At 39.1% G+C, this 21,085-nt stretch overlaps 1 protein-coding gene across 1 annotated transcript in view; it reads right to left on the bottom strand.

Moving 5' to 3' along the window:
• The window catches only part of LYST (lysosomal trafficking regulator), a 189,383-nt gene that overhangs the window by 7,956 nt on the left and 160,342 nt on the right, over positions 1–21,085 (bottom strand). Inside the window, exons 45-50 of the mRNA XM_072822986.1 lie at positions 18,545–18,775; positions 16,099–16,288; positions 12,284–12,420; positions 9,012–9,110; positions 2,670–2,809; positions 2,300–2,397 (exon numbers count right to left, since the gene is read on the bottom strand). Coding sequence (XP_072679087.1) covers positions 2,300–2,397; positions 2,670–2,809; positions 9,012–9,110; positions 12,284–12,420; positions 16,099–16,288; positions 18,545–18,775 — 895 coding nt within the window. The remainder of the gene's footprint in view (positions 1–2,299; positions 2,398–2,669; positions 2,810–9,011; positions 9,111–12,283; positions 12,421–16,098; positions 16,289–18,544; positions 18,776–21,085) is intronic.

Raw genomic sequence — 21,085 nt, 5'->3', positions numbered from 1 at the left:
TTGCAAGTTAGTAATTGCAGCAAAAGTAATTTTGTTTTTTATTCCCATATGACTAGCTGATATAATATCACAGATATAAATCACTACTGGCAGCAGGAAAGTAATTAACTTTACAAAATTCAGCTCCCTAAGGATCAGTCCTAACTTCCAAATGTTGCTAAAACAAGAAAGTTAGAGAACTCTATATAAATAATCATTATATTATTCCCCCAGATTCCCTCTTGATATGACATACTAAAAGCTGCTAATGTATAAATCAAGGGAGAACAATTAGCAAAGTCATCAATCATTGGCCCACACTTGCATTATCAAAGTCAACTGTTTAAAATCTTTCCCCTTAGTTAGATGATTAAGAAATAGAAACGTTTCCAATGGCATTATTTTATAACTGGATGCTAAGATTGGCAAATGCTTCACATCTGATACCTATAAAGCATGACTGAAGACATTACTTTTCTGGAATACAAGAATTAATGAATGTTTAGTAAAATCAACATTAAACTCCAAGAGGGAACCCTGGGTGGCGCAGCGGTTTAGCGCCTGCTTTTGGCCCAGGGCGCGATCCTGGAGACCCGGGATCGAATCCCACGTCGGGCTCCTGGTGCATGGAGCCTGCTTCTCCCTCTCCTTCTGCCTATGTCTCTGCCTCTCTCTCTCTGTATGACTATCATAAATAAATAAAAATTAAAAAAAAAATAAGCTCCAAGAGATGGCTGTAGTATAATAAATAATAGTGAAAGGGAATATAAGGGAAGGGAGAAGAAATGTGTGGGAAATATCAGAAAGGGAGACAGAACGTAAAGACTGCTAACTCTGGGAAACGAACTAGGGGTGGTAGAAGGGGAGGAAGGTGGGGGGTGGGAGTGAATGGGTGACGGGCACTGGGGGTTATTCTGTATGTTAGTAAATTGAACACCAATAAAAAATAAATTAAAAAAAATAGTTATTTGGTCTTTGTCCCAGGTTCCTGGCAGAGAGCTCCTAAACCCTTGTAATTTACCATCTTTTGTATGCTAATGAACTGACTTCTTGAGTGGTTAGGTCCTAGATAGCTTCAGGATGGGGGCCTCTCACCAGAAAAATCAGCCCAGTGGTTAGGAGGTTAGAATTTACAGTACCTCCCCACCTCTGGGGAGGTGAGGGAGGCTGAAGATTGAGCTCAATGGCCAATGATTTAGTCAACCTACATAAGAAAACCTCAGAAAAATCCCTAAGCAACAGGGTTACGAGGGTTCCTAAGTTGGTTGGGCACATTCCTGTGCCAGAAAAGGCAGTGCACTCTGACTCCACCCAGACAGGCCCTCTGGATCTCCCCCTATATACTTCTTCAGCTGCCAGCCCATTCCTTTCTTTTTAGGGAGAGAGCAGGAGTGAGGTGAGGAGAGAAGGAATCTTAAGCAGGATCCCCCAGCGTGAGCCCCAGGTGAGGCTTGATCTCAACAACCCTGAGATCATCACCCAAAATCAAGAGTCAGACTTCAAATTTGCTAACTTCAAGTAGTGTCAACCACATCACATTCTTGACCTAGGTGGTGTTACAGGATTGGAAAATTGTTGGATATCAGAAAAAAACTAACAATATAAAACATGCAAGCAAAGGATAGATGACCACCCAATATAGATACGTTGAAGATACTCTATACTGAGTGGGCAGAAAGAGAATTTTTTAAAGGATTCTTTTGAGATTAAGATCCTTAAAAATGGAAATGCAAACAGAAAATTTATGAATTTTCCAACTGTTCTTTCCTGCTGTATGCGTCAAGTTTTTCAATACTACTTGAAAAAACAAAAACTAAAAACAAAACCTCTGATGAGGAGATAGAACTGTCATGTAAATTTTAAGGCAAATTATATCTCCATTTAGGATTCCATAGTATTGTTCTCTCTCAGGAACTGGAAGATATATATATTCAAAGTGGATCACTGGCTGATGCTTTGCACTTAGTCAGGAGGAAGGCAGAAAGTTAATAGTTAAAAAGCAGAAGCCAAAAAAAAGACAGTAAAACAAAAGCCAGGAAAATTCAGATAATTATGTAACAATTAACTTACATGTGCTCAAATGCAATCTTACATATATCAGAAAAAGAGTTAAATGATGACAATATTAACTTTTGCATAAGTTGGTCCCTCAATTGATGAACTCGCTCTTGGACCTTTTTGTATTTTAATACACAAATACACTGCTACCAAGATATTAAGATGTCGTTAGGGACCTGAGAGATATAACCAACCCAACAGTTTAACTTATGATGGAACCAGCTTATAATGGCTCTGTGCTTTGGTTTTGGGGCTTGCTCACCTGAATCACACACAGTGGCAATGTCACCTGTAGTTTCACTGGCAGACACTGCTGTGACAGGACTTTTGTGTCCCGCCAGGCTTTGTACATAGCATAGCCTGAAAGACCAAAGACAAATCATTAAATGTAATTATATTCTCTTATATAATTCCTTTCCTTAGGGTATGGATCAATTATCCAATTATCCATAAGGCATTCCCCACTATATTCCTATTTGATCTTTTGATTTCAATTCAATTACAAAGTAAAGTTTATATTTCATGCTTAAAATAATCATAATGCAAAGACATTATTTTAGTGCATCTGTTTCACACAGGAAGAACTGAAACATAGAGACATCTATGTTTGAGTTGGAGACCTTCTTCTGTACCTGTTTAAGTCCCATATGATGCAGGTTCCATCTCTGCTCACACTTATCATTATGCTGTAGGGTTTGCAAACAAATAAGCTGGTTATCTCTTCTGTGTGCCCATACAGATGTATCTGAGACTCCATTTCTATCTCTGAGGGCTGAAATTTTAAAAAGTCAGTGAAGTATAAGATAAAAAAGCATGACAGAAGTTTTCCTAGTACTATGTCTCAAAAATAAAAACAACTCAATTGACTCAAACATTCTTCTCAAGCATAATATGTTTCAATCCACTGTAGTTCAACTCTTTCCTGAAGAGTAAAACTAATTAACCATTAAAATTTTTTAATTCTCCACAATTTCAAGAATTAAAATGTTTTTCATTTTTTTGTCTTCTTGTCCAGTCACACATATATTTTTATAGTTATGATTACTGCCACCCAAATAACTTATAGTTTGTATTTAAATATTCTCCCCCAAAAAAATTCTCTCATAAGTATTTTCTATTTTTGACATTGTCTTCAAAATGATTTTAATGGTGTTATGATATTCTATACAGTTGGCATGCCATAATTTACTTGAGCATTTTTATTGATAGACATTTAAGCATTTTATTGATAGACTAAACTTTTATAGCTCTTCTGAATTATTTCTTTACAATAAATTTCCAAAATCCTATTAGTGAATTAGCTAATACTAATAATTTTATAGTTAGTGTACACTGTACTTAGTGTACTCTCCAAAGGTATTATACCAATTCATGATGCCACCAACAGTAACACTCGAACACCACCATTACTTGTCCATAGTTACAGATTGGTTTTCTAAATGAAAGATTGCAAACTGATGTTCCTAGGTCCATGTTGGCTCACAGATGCCAGGTGTCTATACTAGGTTTGACACTTGTTTTCATTAGACTAAGCTGTTTATTGTCTTAAAGTATTTCAATATTGCCACTTCAAAGGATATAGGAAAGTAGAAAGAATAAGTATAATAAAAAGCTGTATGCTGGCCACTCAGTTAAACTAATCCTAATATTTTATATAATCAGTTCTTTAACCAAAGAAAAAATTAAACATTACACAGTTTGTGTATTGTCCTATTTCTTTTGTCCGAAGTTACTACCTCCTGAATTATTTGTTTCCCTTGTATGTAGAACATATGTTTTACTATATGTTGCCATAACCCAAAACAACATATTATATGGTTTTTCATGTTGACAAATCACTTTATATGTGTGCTATTATTCTTTACGTATCTTTTGTATCTTGCTTTTTTGTTTACCACTGTTTTGGAAACATATCTGTGTTGATATAGTAGCTGCCACTCATCTATTTTAAGTGCTATATAGTCCAGGGTTTTATTCACAGAAAAAGACCTACTTTACGCTAAAAGAATCAAATGACCAGGCAAAATACCAGGCTCACATTCTTAGAACAACTGGCTTCTCAGCTCTGTAGCAGTCTCGGACATGAGACCCTCAACCAAATACAATCACAGAGAGATGTGCTTTCACAAGGGCCAGAGTCCCAGGCCTGAGTCCCTGCTGTCTCTCCTCTGTGACCCTCCCCACAGGGCCAGGAATCTGCAGGGCCCAAGGGTTGTGCCCCAAACCCTTTCAGACCTTGCTTTAGGGTACCTGGAACCAAGGAATTCTCTGACGGAAAACGCCTAAACTCCTTTCTAAGTTTCTGAAAATTTCCCAGCTTTTAAATGTCAATGAAGGTTGCTTTAAATCGCATTTGTATTACAACCAACTTTAACTTTTTCACATATTCGTTTTCTTACATGTAAATTTGTGTGTTTTCTGTATTATTATATTAAAAAAAAATTGGGACGGCTGGGTGGCTCAATGGTTGAGCATCTGCCTTTGGCTCAGGGCATGATCCTGGGGTCCAGGGATGAGTCCCAAATTGGGCTCCCTGCAGGGAGCCTGCTCCTCCCTCTGCCTGTATCTCTGCCTCTCTCTGTGTGTCTCTCATGAATAAATAAAATATTTAAAAACAAATTATTTGGTGGTGCCTAGGTGGCTCAGATGGTTAAGCCTCTGACTACCTGCTCAGTGGGGAGTCCGCTTCTCTGCCTCTCTCTCTGCCCTTCCTCCTGCTCATGTGCTCTCTGTTAAAATTAATTAATTAATTTTTAATTAATTAATTAAAAAGAAAATAAAAACTTATTTGGAGGAATTCCTCTACTTGTGGAATAGAATGCAAATATCTTCCCTGTTTCTGCTGGATGACCTGGACCACCATATCAGTCTACAGACACCTTACCTAAGTCAAGTCTTGAGATCTGGACAACTTAGAGAATTCCAACCCAGGCTGTAATTCCATGCAAGAGGTGGCCCCACTTGGCTCATCCTCACCCTTAGGGTATAGTCCTTCAGGGACCAGCCTTTGGAGGAGGGTGTCCTTGGGACTCCCCAGCTTGCTCAGTCCTTGGGTATTGTTATCTATTCCTTTCACAAGAGCTGTCTCCAGAACTGACAAACGCCCTCAAGCAAGAGCTCCTCCCTGACTACTTACCTCTCTGGCTTGGGAATCATAGAGTTTGTCAACAATTTGATGCTTTAATTACACACACACACACACATATGTGTATGGTTTTTTTAACTGCATGATCATGAATAATATTTATAAGGTACATACAGGACTCCTATCCTGCAGTGATTCTTAATATTTTTTTTAGATTTTACACTTTATTTTTTTATTTTTTAAAGATTTTATCTACTTGAGAGAGAGCGAGCGAGAGAGAGGAGCAGGGGGAGCAGCAGGCAGAGGGAAAAGCAGAGTCCCCACTGAACAGGGAGCCCGACATGGGGCTGGATCCCAGGACTCTGGGATCATGACCTGAGCCAACAGCAGATGCTTGACCAACTGAGCCACCCAGGCGCCCCTAGATTTTATACTTTAAAATTATTTCAAGAGTTGGTGTTACTACATGATTCCCTGACAGATCAGAAAACCATTTCCATGGGCAGAATAGGAACCATGGCCTACTTTGTTTAAAAATGCTCTTGAGGGGCACCCTAGGTGGCTCAGTTGGTTAAGCATCTGACTCCTGGTTTCAGCTTAGGTCATGATTTCATGGGCCATGAGACTGAGCACTATGTCTAGCTCCAAACTCAGCAGGGAGTCTGCTTGAAGAGCAGACTATGCCCCTCCCCCTCCTCTAAAATAAATAAATAAATCTTTTTAAAAATTGCTCTTGAGTGACATAATACTATCTCAGATAAACCTCATATATATATACTCCTGCCACCACTGATTCAGAACAGAAATGTAGGTGTTTACTTATATGAAGATGAGGTGGCCATACTATTTGTTCAGTGAAAAAAATGACTCAAAAGTAAATATTTTAAAATCAGTTATCACTTTTATTTTTTATTTTTTTTAAATATTTTATTTATTTATTCATGAGAGACAGAGAGAGACAGAGACATAGACAAGGGAGAAGCGGGACTCGATCCTAGGACCCTGGGTTACGACCTGAGCCAAAGGTAGATGCTCAGCCACTGAGCCACCCAGGTGCCCCCAGTTATCACTTTTAGAAGACATTCTTCTCTAATATATAAATGGCTTATAATAATTCCTTATAACAAATCAACTTATTCATCTTTACCTAGCATACATTGTAGAAGATGATCTTGAGAAATTCAACAGAAACTTAACAATATTCAGAATTAGATATGCTTCACTAGCTAAGGACCATATTTCATAAGATCCTCTTGGAAGTATTTTCTAACAACAATTATTTTGGTCATATCCTATATGGCACTTGGGGAGCCTGTCTTTTGTCCCTGTTAAAGCTATGAGGCAAATGAGAACATAAATACTTTTAGAACCCTGGCGTTCAGTGGGTTGGGAGAAACTAGAACATGAGGTGCCTTCTGCTAGCCCTATAGGCAGGGTCATGATGCAGCGTTTGGGATGCCAAAATGGCGACGAGGTCCCTGAGCAAAAACCACAACAGCATCCACAAAAACCCACATCACCTTCGCTCAGAGCAAACAATGATAAAACCATAGAGCTAAGATGAGTTTTTCAACATGATTTAAATAGTAACTGTTAATCTCATGACTTGATTATCTAATACTATTATACTTAGGAGAAAAAAGAAAACCCTTATAAATAAAGCTGAAAATCTTACTTTCAGGCAAATATATAACTGTGGGAAGGTAAGCAATGGAAGGCTTCACAAGCTTACAGTGACTTCCAAAGCAAAAGAAGCATATGTCTTGCCATACTCACACTGTAAGAGCTATACCTCTGATCTGCTACGTTTGAAGCTATGCTGTGCACAATTACTCCTATACTGACAACTTCGTCTTTTTTTCTTTAGCCCATACTACATACTGTGTTAGTGTACAATTAAAATGTTAAATTAAAATGAAAAACAGAAGTAAGGAAAACTAAGGACAAGGCTATTCAAAGTGCTGCAGAAAGCAAAAGAAAATAAAAACAAAAGCAGCAGAGGATCCCAGGGTGGTTCAGAGGTTTAGCGCCTGCCTTTGGCCCAGGGCCCGATCCTGGAGTCCCGGGATCGAGTCCCATGTTGGGCTCCTGGCATGGCCTGCTTCTCTCTCTGCCTGTGTCTCTACCAATCTCTCTCTCTATGTCTATCATGAACAAATAAAATCTTAAAAAAAAAAAAAAAAGCAGCAGCCAGTTTTTAAGTAGGAGCCTATGGTATGGTGCAAAATGATCTGAGTACACAAGTAGACAACTGCTCTAGCAGCAGGGATTAGAATATATTTGGAGAAAAAAGAAACAGAAGGGTGAGCTTAGAAGACAAATGTGATGTCAGAAGTAATATTAGAGATGCTATAAAATTAACATCAGCTTTAGGTCTTTAGGAGTAAAAAGAAGACACTTCTCTGCTGATACCTTGGCATTCTTTTTGTGCGGGTATATAAGAACTTACCTTGTCTATCTCTCTCGCCCTGCTTTGACCACACGCCCCAGCATCTCATATCTAAACTACACATAAAAGTATTCACCAGTCCCCAAGTTACCAAGCCTTTGTTTCCGTGGGGTTAGTTTCATGTCCCTGAAATACTCTGTTCTTTTCTCCAGTAGTGAAATGATCCTTTAAGATCCAGCTCAAGTGGAACTTTTCAGGCTTTCTGACGCCTGGCCGCTCCTCTGTGCTCTTCCAGCCTGTGTGTGAACCGATCTCAGAGCACACGAGCACGTGCTTCCTTGTTCTGCAATAACCTGGACTTGCCTGTCTCCTGAGAAGGGCCCTGCACCAGAGCCCACCTGGGCCACTGCAGAGGCCAGTGGCACCCTTGCCTCCAGTCTCCTACCCCCAGGTGTTGGTCCTGCCAGGTGCTACAGTGGGCTGCCTAAAATGCTGATGGGATGGTATTACAACTGCTGAAAGCATTTTAATGGCTCCTTAGGCTAATGGATCCTTATGCCCCAGTGATCATGGGAAAGAACCTTAATAAGAGCTTAAAAGGGAATAAACTTGGACAGAAAAGTAAGAGGAACCTAGCATCACCCCATGCTAGGAAGACTGGATTCACCCAGTAGAAGATATTTAATATAATGGAATGTGATGGGCACTGGGTGTTATACACAACTGCTGAATTATTGAACACTGCATCTGAAACTAATATGTTGGCTAATTGAATTTAAATAAAGTAAATAAAATTAAATTAAAAATATTATAATGGAGAAAGCTATAATGGGGGGTAGAAGCAAAAGAAAGTTCTAAAATAAAATGATAATTATCTTGGTTCTAGAATAAAAGGATAATTATCACCCCAAATTTGCCATTTATCGTCAACAACACCACAGAGAGTTAATTCAAGAAAGGAACAACAGTAAATTAAAACAAGTATTGTATAATATGTCTTTTCTTCACTAGACTGTTTGATTAATTTTTAAATTGGAAATTCAGCAAATGGCTAAAATAAATTGAGTGGGCCACTTGGATTTTGCTACAGTCCAGAGACTGCAGGAAGGTTAAATATTAGGTGTTCTAAGCTTCCAAGTTTTACAGAAGCACTCTGGCCGACATTAAGAATACAGGCAAACAGACATCATGATGTCATGAAAAATTCTAAATACCAAACAGATCATGACTCAAAATACCATCTGTCTTTGATACCAAAAATAAGATCATAATAATTATTTTCAAAAGTTTTCATGATCCTAATAAACCTAAAACTAAAGAGTCAGGTATGTGACCTTTTACATTTTAAGAGCTCATGTGAAGAAAGGATTAAAGAACAAAAGACTGAAGCACAGACACTTTCAGTTAATCTTGTACCAATGAATTATATTTCATAAGTAATTTATTCTTCTCACAAACATGACAATCCCAAACTACCCATAAAATGAGTGCAGGACCTACCGTGCTGCTCGTAAACCTGTTTGCGTAAGCTGTGATGACCCCACACTTGCTCCCAGTGAACAGCTGGCAACTGTCAGGTACCCAGGCACAGCTAGTTACCTTCAAAATGATCATACGAAAAAGCATGAGAAATGCTTCAACTTCTCTGACAATTACTTAAATAATACATAACCACAAAATTTCATAAACATTTTACTTGAACTGATTAAAAAGGTGCAAGAGATAATAATATCCTGTAACTTTAAGCCAAGTGTCTTGGTGGTTTCCAAGTTAAAATGTATTATAATACCCCATTGTCTATGATGTTACATTTTTCTGTACACACACACACACACACACACACACACACACACACACACACGGCCATTTGTTCCTCTGAAATTTAAACAAAATGATCCAGGATTGACTAGATCCAAGGTTGAGTATGTGTGTGTATGTGTGTGTGTGTGTGTGTGTGTGTGTGTGTGTGTGGTTTCATGTATTTACCTGATTTTTACTTTTTTTTTCTTTTTTCTGCTTTTGGTGGGAATTGGGGAACATACACAGAAAGGTATTGCTTCTCACAGTTCTAGACTGTTAAATAGTTGGAGAAGGAAAGATATGTGGAGACAAAGATCTCACATTATTCCTTGGAGACTGTAAACCCTTTAGTCCTGACCGTGGAGTACTATTCAAGGCCACTCAACTCTCTGGCTCTGGGCACCAGCTGACTACCAGCACTGCTTCCTAGCGGCTCTGCTCCCATGTGTCCCTTCTCCAGTACTGTCCCATGGCCCACAGTCCCCTCATGCTGCGCTAAGACAGAGGTCATCAGCCACTGACCTCATCCTCTTCCCTTCTTTGTGTGTCACATGTCATGCCTTCTGATTTAAAGGAGGAAGCCGGGGCAGCCCAGGTGGCTCAGCGGTTTAGCGCCGCCTTCAGCCCAGGGCCTGATCCTGGAAACCCGGGATAGAGTCCCACTTCAGGCTCCCTGCATGGAGCCTGCTTCTCCCTCTGCCTGTGTCTCTGCCTCTCTTTCTCTCTGTGTCTCTCATGAATAAATAAATAAATAAAATCTTAAAAGAAAAAAAAAAGGATGAAGCCCCTCTACTTTTAAGGGGCTATATACCCCTAGCTCTATACCACACCCAGGGTTCTGAGGAGCCCTGGTCCTTGCTCTCAGAATGTCAAGCTGTCTTTTGCTGGCTTCTTCCCCCAGACCTGCAAATGTGCTCAGGTGTCTGCTACCTTCAGAATGACTCTCTTTCATATTTGTAGGGTCTAATATTTCATTTTATTTTTTATTTTATTCTTTCTTAGAGTTCTTCCAGAGAATGAAGAGAAAAATGTATTTTTTTTATGTACAAAATAAAACTTAGTGTCACCATGTGGGTCTACCAAACCCTTCCTTAAACCTAAGTTCTATTACAGCATTTTAATAATTTCATCTTCCCTCTGTCTTGAAACATTTTGCTGTTTCATTACTGTAGGAATTATTTCATTACTACTCAACAATTATTCCCAACTCTTCTTAAAAAAAAGAAAAAAACAAGGAAAGGAAGAATAATGGATCTCTGGGAAGGAGAACATAATCTGTGAAGTAAACTGTCATCTTTTGGTTTTCTTATTGTACTGTCTAAAGAATGGTGTCATCTTTCAAGAAAGTATAAAGGAAGACTGGAGACACTGTTTCTGTACTCTGCTTTTAGCTTTCATTGAACACAGCTGGCAATTCAAAATTTTTCATATTCTACTGATAATAGAAAAAAGAAGAAAACTGAGAAATAAACTAGGTTTCTCGACTATGAGATCAGTCAGAAGGTGAAGGCAAAGAGATGGTAGGACCCTAATGATGAGACAGTGATCGTGGAAGTGAAATCTGAGTGTGGGTCCTCATATGATAACATCTTGGATGAATTTTCTCAAACTAAAGAACTACTGAGTGGATAATATATTTCTAAGGATGAAAATGAAAGGCAGTCATTTGACTGGAATTCTTTATTACAGGGTATTCTGCTTAAAGAATCTGGACAGGGGATCCCTGGGTGGCGCAGCGGTTTGGCGCCTGCCTTTGGCCCAGGGCGCGATCCTGGAGACCCGGGATCGAATCCCACATCAGGCTCCCGGTGCATGGAGCCTGCTTCTCCCTCTGCCTGTGTCTCTGCCTCTCTCTCTCTCTGTGACTATCATAAATAAATAAAAATTAAAAAAAAAAAAAAGAATCTGGACAATCCTGTTTTGCTAAAAGGACTTAAGACCGTGTTCTTTTGTCTTTAAAGATGCTTGTGTGCCAAACTTTACACGGTGGAAGTAATTTTGCCATGCTTAAATTCTTATTAATATTTCTAATAAGGTTATTTTCCACTGTCTTATGCTTACTTTTGTTAGTTTACACTATACTAACAAAAGTAAGCATGATCTTTTTTTCAGGTATATTGAAGTTTAAGCAAACTGTTCTCCTTTCATTGCCAGAAATCCCCACAAGTAGCAGCTTACTCCATTTCTAAGGTGCTCAGGGAACGGGGAGATGTTAGGACACATGAATAGGCAGGAGATGTTATGTAGGTAATGGGAGTCATGGCAAAAGAATTTCCCACCGAAAGAAAGACACTCACAGAAAAAGGGTTTAACATACAGTTTAGTATGGGAAAAAGTTGTGGCAGTATTTTATATATACACACACACACACACACACACACACACAGTCTATATACAGTTTACACACAACTAGAAACATTTTTACAACAGCTTTAGGAGAGAGTAGTGGGGAGTACTATTACACCAGTTTCAAAGAAGTGGAAAGAACAAGTTTGGAAGGGTTAAGGTGCATGCCAAAGGCTAGAGAGTAAATAACAAAGCCAGGACACTAACACAGATCAGAGGGCTTTAGTTGGGCCGGATGCTCTTTCTATACATCATGACGTGATGCCTGAATACCCAGTCCATTTAGCAAAACCAAGTACAGAAGATAGCACTCTGGTTACAGAAAATGACAGAGTGACAAAAGGCAAGTAAACAGAGAAGAAAGCAGTGTTGATTTTGTTCCAACACTGTGCCTATTGCTGATGCTGACTAGGTCTCAATAAGATACTGGGGGGAAGACAAATTTTGGGAACACAGGATAGCAATGGTCAGGGAATCTGAGCACTGTAAACACTGCCTAAATCCAGTGTCATCAGCTTCCTGGGAAGATTAAGTGTAGAATATTAAAGACCAACGCTACCAGTCTGGCTCCTTTCTAAAGCATTACATGTAATTATTATGATAAAGTACTTCGTAAAAAACGTTACCTGATACTGTTGTGAACTTTGTATAAAGTTTATTGGAGGCTCACTCTGTTTACTCTTCAGCCTTAAAATATTGTCAGCGTATCCCCAGCTCAGGATGGCTGACCACTGAATGTCAGTACTGTTCATGCTTCTCACACCTCAAGAAGGAGAAAGAAAAGTATCAGATTGCCATAGCTCCACTGTTATTTGGCAGCCCCCTAAAATGGCGGGGTAAAAGCTGAAGTTTACATAGCAGAACACAGTATCTTTCCAGTGCAAATCACCTTTGTATTCATTAGCTGGACCAATTTAAGGTAGTTTTATTCCTTTAATACTAATGAAATTCTAAGAGTGGAACTAATTCTTTTTCACTCATGGTGTTTTGGTTAGGATTTATTTGAGTTAGTACTAAAATGTCTGTTAAATTTTTATAGAAGACGATAGTCAAGCTTACTCCATTCATGTTCTGTGACCCTTTTGCCTTTAAAAATAAATATAAACTAGACACTGTTTAAATAACTTTGTATTTAAAAGTTATTTAAAAGCCACCCCAGTGGCTCAGCGGTTTAGCGTTGCCTTCAGCACAGGGCGTAATCCTGGAGACCCAGGATCGAGTCCCACGTCGGGCTCCCTGCATGGAGCCTGCTTCTCCCTCTGCCTGTGTCTCTGAACCTTTCTCTCTCTCTATGTCTCTGGTGCATAAATAAATAAAAAAAATCTTTAAAAAAATAACTTTGTAGCTACTGCCTGGACAACCATCAATACTAGAAAGAACATTGCTACCCTAGAAGCAATACCTATCCTGCAAAGAGATCATTTAATCCTGTCAACTGCAAGGGCTTCGCATAGTAGACTTTGATTTAATGAGGTTCTGCTCTTTTTCTCTTTTTTACAACATAGTTTTATGTCCTTTAGGGATAAAGATTTGGTCTTTTTTTTTAAAGATTTTATTTTTGCATGAGAGACATAGAGAGAGGCAGAGACACAGGCAGAGGGAGAGGGAGAAGCAGGCTCCATGCAGGGAGCCCAACATGGGATTTGATCTTAGGTCTCCAGGATCACACCCTGGGCTGAAGGTGGTGCTAAACCACTGAGCCACTGGGTTTGCCCAGATTTGGTCATTTTGTCATCCTTTTTCAGTACTGTTCATAATCTATGCCTTGTTGGTATGCTTAATATAGCTAATGTAGCATAAATTGCTATAATTGGTACCACTCTTGAAATCTGCATTGCTTAAGTCCCTTAAGGAGAGAGAATGTGCTCTATTTATTCCAGCACCTAGAAAAATAAGCCCACATATAGAGGACTAAAACAAATATATATTTGTTGAAAGAATCAATAGCACAGTGAAGATGTAATTCAGATTTTTGTTTTCTTTTGTTGAGTACAATACCAAATGTTGACATCAGTTTTGCAACAAAGGAGTTGGAATATACCCATTTAATAAAAGCTCCTCTAAATATAAGCTGCTAGGGAAAGCAATCACATTCCATGAATCTCAGGGCTGATCAAATTCTACCATAATGCTTGGCATGTAGTGGGCACTCAATGAATGAAGTACATCTAGTAACTGTCCCCAGTTTCTTGTTCTAGCACTTATAAGATGCGCCATCTCCCTCTCTCTCTCTCTCTCTCTTTTTTTTTAAGAAAAATAAACTTCTCCTTTATTATTTTTTAAGGATTTTATTTATTTATTCATGAGAGACACAGAGAGAGGCAGAGACATAGGCAGAGAGAGAAGCAGGCTCCATGCAGGGAGCCCAACATGGAACTCGATCCCAGGACTCCAGGATCATGCCCTGGGCCAAAGGCAGGTGCTCAACTGCTGAGCCACCCAGGCGTCCCTCCTTTACATATTAAGGCAGTGAATCTTAAACAGGAGTTCTCAAGAAAATGGCGTATCCAGCAAGCCTAGGCTTGGACTTGAGCATCAGAGATTCTGACATTGTGGCTCAAATGAGATCCAGGCAAGAATATTTTGAAATTCTGAAAGCATTGTAGGCAATTTGGAGGCACAATTTTCAAGTAATTGGCCTACACTGGGTTTAAGATATCAAAACCTTATTAGTTACATTGTTTTATGCATGTATAGCACAGCAAAACCAGTTACTCAATGAAATAGCACTCAACACCTTGCAGCTGTAGCATGTGACTAAACTCCCATCTGCTAGCTGAGCTATTACTCCCAAAGCCAATACAGTGCATTCTTGTGTGCTGGGTGCAGCAATGAGAGCTCGCACAGTCCCTGGGCACAGGGTGCTGTGTAGCCTGATGGAACTTTACTGAGCACTCAGAATGAGTCAGGAATTGTGCTAATCATTCCCTATTTAATTTAATCTTTACACTAAATTACCCTATGAAGTAAATCCTTTTGTTATTCCCAATGTATACATCAAAAGCCAGGATTTAGAAGGTTTAAGTATTTTCTCAAGGTCAAACAGCTACTAAATTGCAGAGGTGGGTGGGATGCAAACTCAAGGCACTGCCCCTCCTGAGGCCAGTGTCTTGCATCTGTTATATTATACTGTTGTATATTATAATGGGTTGTATTATACCACTTCCCCACACAACCTAGATGCTGGCAAACCCCGAATACATTCTACAAGGGAATAAAGTACAATTTGAATGAACACAGCTATTAAGGGCTCTGAATATAGTGGCACAAATAAGATAGGTTGACAATTACATTTGACATATTTAGGTCTCATCGTGCTAACTGGTAACACTGCCCTTTTTCTTCTTCTCAACAGAGACAAACTTCAATCCACTTTAATTTTTTAAAGGTTAATTACTCACAGATTTGGTACTTTAAGTATTAGTAGTAAATTATTTGTAACACACCTCACAGCTAATTGCAACATATTGGTGAAAATAAACCACTGATATCACAATCATTACAATTAAACAGATTTATCTTATCCTACTAATTCACTAAACTTAGATAAAATGGTAAGCAGCCTCTTTTACTACTGAGAAGTATAAAGGCAATCATTGATTCTATGATATAAACAAGAGTAAGTCTAAAAAGAATTGTGGTCCAGCCAGCGCACTTCATTTCTTTGAGTGTCCTTGTTTAGCATGGGTAACATGCATCCTTATAGTGCAGGGCTATCCACGGTGGAAGGCTACACAGGCCCAAGGAGGACAGGGCATCAAAAATAATGTTAAACACAGTGTGACTGTCAGGAGGCATCTAGCCACCACATGCTGGCTTTTAGGTAAATCTGCACACACTTGATAGGAACAGTTGAGCATCCTCTCACAGATTTTAGTGCCCAAAGCCCATGCCTAGGGAGTAGGGAGAGTTTTTTTATGTTGAGCGAAATAGTTAATTACATTAACCATAAAGTAATTACAGCACTTTTCATGTGTTGCTGTTAGTGAGTTAGTACACAAAGGGTGAGAAAAGCATCGCTTTCCAGGCACACCTGTTTTTAAAACCTATCTTCAAGGACTTCCTTGTCTTGTTCGTTTTAATCTCATGACTATACCTTCTGAAGTACTAGTTTTGCTGGTCAAATTAGACTGCCTATTCTGGGATTCAAGAGCCTCAAAAGGTACATCGCTGTAAGATTGATATTGTTTTCCTCTTGTGAGCATAACCATTTATTCTGGCCTTTGATTCCTCTCATTTCAAATGGCAATGCATTTAATCCTTTTTTTTTTCATACAGTATGATTAATTCTTACTTTGCACTAAATAGCCACAAATTTGAACGATTTTTCACCATGGACTCAAAACTTACAAGTAAAACAAAACAGCAGCACAGAGAAGCTGGAAACATCAAATCTCATGAAAAATATACCTAGAGAGATTCTCATTATGTTTTCTTTTACCTTGTTCTTTGCTGTATGTCATCAGAAGACAGAAATTTTGGGACAAACCACAGATGGCCCTGGTGGGTAGAGCCTGGAGAGAACCAAATCTTTCTCCATGGGGCTGGCTGAAACAGACCACAGGTACTGGAGCACTTGGAGAACCCACATACTCCCCCCACTTTAAGCCTTTTATCCATGACAAAGGACTCTAAAAGGAAAGTAAAAAGTATGATTAAAAAAAAAATAAAAGTATTAAATATAGAATGACTAATTTAATTTAAATTCTAAACAAAGAGTAAGCAACCTGATTATAAACTCTTTGTAGGCAAGGATTATTTTATATTTTTTTACTTCCCCCATACTTAGCATATAGAAATATATGCTTCTTCTTGCTAGACACAGTGATGAGAATACAGACAAAGCCCAGTCCTCATGGAGTTGTGTTCTAGCTGGGATGAGGGGCAGACAAGAAATAGAGGCATTCACATCAGGTGCTGAAAGCTCTTCGAAGAGGGAAGGGAGAGTGTTGGAGCTGCTAACTTAGATTTGTGATTTGTGATCAGGGAACTGAGGAAGGGACATCTGAGCAGAGAACTGAAAGAAATGAGAGAGCAAAGTGGGGCTTGTTTGGGGACAGGCCATCCTAGGTGGAGGGAACAGTCAACACAAAGATTGTGAGTGGAATGAGGCAGGTCAGTACCAGGCTCCTATTCTGAGAGGACACACAGCTCAGATCTTTACATGTACCAGCTGCAAAGTTAGCTAGCACTAAGTATAGTGTAAATCAAATGGAATCTATTACTTTTCAGGGATGTGCTATTAAATTATTTTGACATGATAAAAGAATAGAATAACTCTTAACTCTGAAACACAACATCGGTGATCTGGTTTTGGCAAATACTACCATACTGATGCTTTAAATTTGAATTTTATTGGTTGTATCACTTTGGTTTAACAGGCAAATTTGACATGTGAGCTATGAGCATAAAAATTTACATATGTTCTGCGTTCTATATTTAGTATATTTAAGTAACATTATTTTAAGAAATGATTGTCAAAACAAGGTCTGTGAAAACCATTTTCTCTTAAAATGGGTCATGGTTTCCTGCAGTTGGGGATGTGTTGCTTCTCTCTCCACTAAGATTCTTCCCAACCATCTAGCACCTTTTCATTTTCTGCCATTCCCCTCTGCAACCCTTACATTTTATAGTAATTCACAGTCTCCCATCGCATGCTGCTTTAATGATGAAGAATTCAGTTGAGGGTTAGAATCCATTTTACTCTTAAGGTTTGCCTGCTTTAGTTTTGTATTTCAAAGTAAAAATTATGGCAATACTTTTTACCATTACAATCTAGGGAGGCCAAAGACATAAGTAAGGTCCTCCCTTAATTGTAAGCCAAAACATCCACAGTTAGTACTTTTGGTGGAAGATAGCCATGGCCCTGCTGTGCATGTGTGTAAAGCCATACACATACACACAAACTATTCTCCAGTCCTGGACAATTCCTCTCCTCTGGCTGGCAGGTTCTTCTTAGGTCACTGCCCAGGGGGGCTTTCCCTGGTAGGAGTCCTCTGGGAGTTGGCCATCAGACCTGAGTTCCCCAAAGCACTCCCTTGTATCACTAACACAGCATTTACTACACACAGAATATTGCTGTGAATGATGTGCCTCTGTGTTCAATGGCTGCAGCACACCTTCTGGCTATAACTATTCTATTAGTTGTGGTGTCCCTAGGGCCTTGGAAGGGGCCTGTGGAATTGAATCAACTTTTTGTTGAATTCTATTGAAATTCAAATGCCAAATGATAATTGTCTTTCTCTGATTGACTTATTTTTTTTTTAATTTTTATTTATTTATGATAGTCACACAGAGAGAGAGAGAGAGAGAGAGAGAGGCAGACACATAGGCAGAGGGAGAAGCAGGCTCCATGCACCGGGAGCCCGACGTGGGATTCGACCCCGGGTCTCCAGGATTGCGCCCTGGGCCAAAGGCAGGAGCCAAACCACTGCACCCCCCAGGGATCCCTGATTGACTTATTTTACGCAGCATAATACCCTCTACTTCCAACACATTGATGTAAATGGTAGGTATTCATCCCTTCTGATGGCTGAGTAATATTCCATTGTATATATACCATATCTTCTTTATCCATTCATCTGTCAAAGGATATCTTGGCTCCTTCCACAGTTTATCATTTGGTTTCACTCATAGGTGGAATATAAGAAATAGTAAAAGGGGCCATAAGGGAAGAAGGGGAAACTGGGAAAAATGAGTGAGGAAGACAAACCATGAGAGACTCCTGACTCTGGGAAACAAGCTGAGGATCACTGGAGGGAAGGAGGGCCAAGGGATAGGGTTAGTGGGTGACAGGCATTGGGGGGCACGTGATGGGATGAGCACTGGGTGTTATATGTTGGCAAATTAATTTAAATTAAAAGAAAAAAGAAATTCAAATGCCATACCGGATAGGTAATTTCTTTGACCTGTTCTCGGGTTTCCCTGAAAGCAAACTGCACCAACAAGCCCACAGCAGCAGGAAGCTCTCCTTCAAGGTTGAGCTTGGACCCAGGTCTGCTGGCATGGGCTGACTGGAACAACTGACGAGGGGTCTGGCCGTAGGTTTTTATCATGGTTTCTAGTGCGCGCCGCTGAACTGGATCTTCAACTGCAGAGACATCCATTCCAAAATATGTCTAAAGAGTGAAAGAGTACAAGAGAACAAGAGGTATATAAAATACAAGACCACCAAAGGGGAAACAGCAACTTGTTTTATTCTCTAGGTGGTAGTTTACTATCCTCTTTTTCAAATGGAAATGATTTTAAAATGTTTTTGATTAGTTCCTGGTTCACTGAGGGAAGAATAGAAGTATTCTTGGTCCCACTGAGAGAAGAACATAAGTAAAGTAATTGAAGTTTCTGAAAGGGGAAATGAAAATAATGTGTCTTGGTTGATTGGTGCTAATTATGTATGTTTATAAAACTTTTTTTAAAGATTTTATTTATTTATTCATGAGACACACACACACACACACACACACAGAGAGAGAGAGAGGCAGAAACACAGGCAGAGGGAGAAGCAGGCTCCACGCAGGGAGCCTGATGTGGGACTCGATCCCTGGACTCCAGGATCACACTCTGCCTCCAGGGCCGAAGGCAGATGCTCAACCACTGAGCCACCCACGGATGCCCTATAAAACCAACTTTTAATTTAAGACCAAAAGATATCATAGAAGATTTCATTTATATGCACAGCAAAGGAAATCATCAGTAAAATGAAAAGTCAACCTACTGAATAGGAGAAAATATTCCCAAATCATACTTCTAATAAAAAGATTTATAGCCAAAAAATACAAAGAACTCCTACAACTCAACAGCAAAACAACAACAACAACAAAAAAACCTGATTAAAAGATGGGCAGAAAATCTGAATAGATATTTTTCAAAGAAGACATACAGATGGCCAAGAGACACATGAAAAAATGCTCAGTATCACTCATCATCAGGGAAATGCAAATCAAAACCACAATGGGATATCACCTGATAACCTGTCAGAATGACTACTACCAAAAAAGACAGGAAATAACAAGTGTTGGGGGCAGCCCTGGTGGCTCAATGGTTTAGTGCCGCCTTCAGCCCAGGGCCTGATCCTGGAGGCCCAGGATGGAGTTCCACATAGGGCTCCCTGCAGGGAGCCTGCTTCTACCTCTGCCTGTGTCTCTGCCTCTCTCTCTCTATGTCTCTCATGCATAAATAAATAAAATCTTTAAAAAAAATAACAAGTGTTGGTGAGGATGTGGAGAGAGAGGAATGTTTGCTCAGTTGGTGGGAATGTAAAATGGTGTACCCACTGTGGAAAATAGTATGGAGATTCCTCAAAAGTTAAAATGTTAAAAAGTTAACATTTCTATGATCTAGAAATTCCACTTCTGGGTATTTATCTGAAGAAAACAAAAACACTAGTTGGAAAAGATAGGTACTCCTGATGTGTACTGCAACATTATTATATATATTACAATAGCCAAGATACGGAAACTACTTAAGTGTCCACTTGTGGAAAATGGATAAAGAAAATGTGACACACACACACACACACATACACACACACACACACACAGAGGAATATTATTCAGCCATAAAAGAGAATGAAATCTTGTGATAACACGGATAGGCCTTGAGGGCATTATGCTATGTGCAATAAGTGAGAGAAAGACAAATACCATATGATTTCAATTATACTGGAATCTAAACAAACAAATGAACAAACAAAAAACAATAAACCAAGCTCAAGGATACAGAGAACAGATTGGTGGTTGTCAGAAGTGAAGGGTAGGAGGTGGGTGGAGTGGGTTGAGAGTGTCAGAAGGTACAAACTTTCAGTTATGAAATACATCCTGGGATGTACTGTATAGCATGGTGACTATAGCTAATAAGACCACATTGCATATTTGAAAGCTGCTATAAGAATAAATCTTAAAAGTTCTCCTCAAAAGAAAAATAATTCTGTAACTATATATGGTGATGGATATTAACTGGATGTATTGTGGTGGTCATCCCAGAATATCTACAAATATCAAATCATTATGTTGTATATCAGAGACTAATATAATATTTTTTGTCAATTATACCTCAATTTAAAAAAACAAATGAGGCTTTTCTTTGGTCTTGTCTTTCAATGAAGACTGATGAAAAAATAAGCAAGATTTTCACTTAAGTTGATCCAAAATAACAAGCAGATTAGCAAGTGTATATATTTTTTCTGTAGCTGCCTGTCAAATAATGGTCAGAAAACTAAAATGAAGGGGTTAGTCAAAACGATTTCAGGTGGTCAACAAAACTGAACAAGACAATGTAATTTTCAGGTTATGGCAACAAAGAGGCAGAAGAAGAGTAGAGGATCCTGCCCCACCCTGATTTTCTCAGTTTGTAGAAATGAGGACTAGAAGTTCAAAGCCATTTGTATCTGCCTGAAATTATGTGCTATCCGAATACTCTTTTGTTCTTTG

The sequence above is a fragment of the Canis lupus genome, chromosome 4 (genome assembly GCF_048164855.1).
Source record: "Canis lupus baileyi chromosome 4, mCanLup2.hap1, whole genome shotgun sequence".
Classification (NCBI taxonomy): Eukaryota; Metazoa; Chordata; class Mammalia; order Carnivora; family Canidae; genus Canis; species Canis lupus.
The sequence above is the reverse complement of the archived record's forward strand: the minus strand, read 5'-3'. Positions and strand labels throughout refer to the sequence as shown.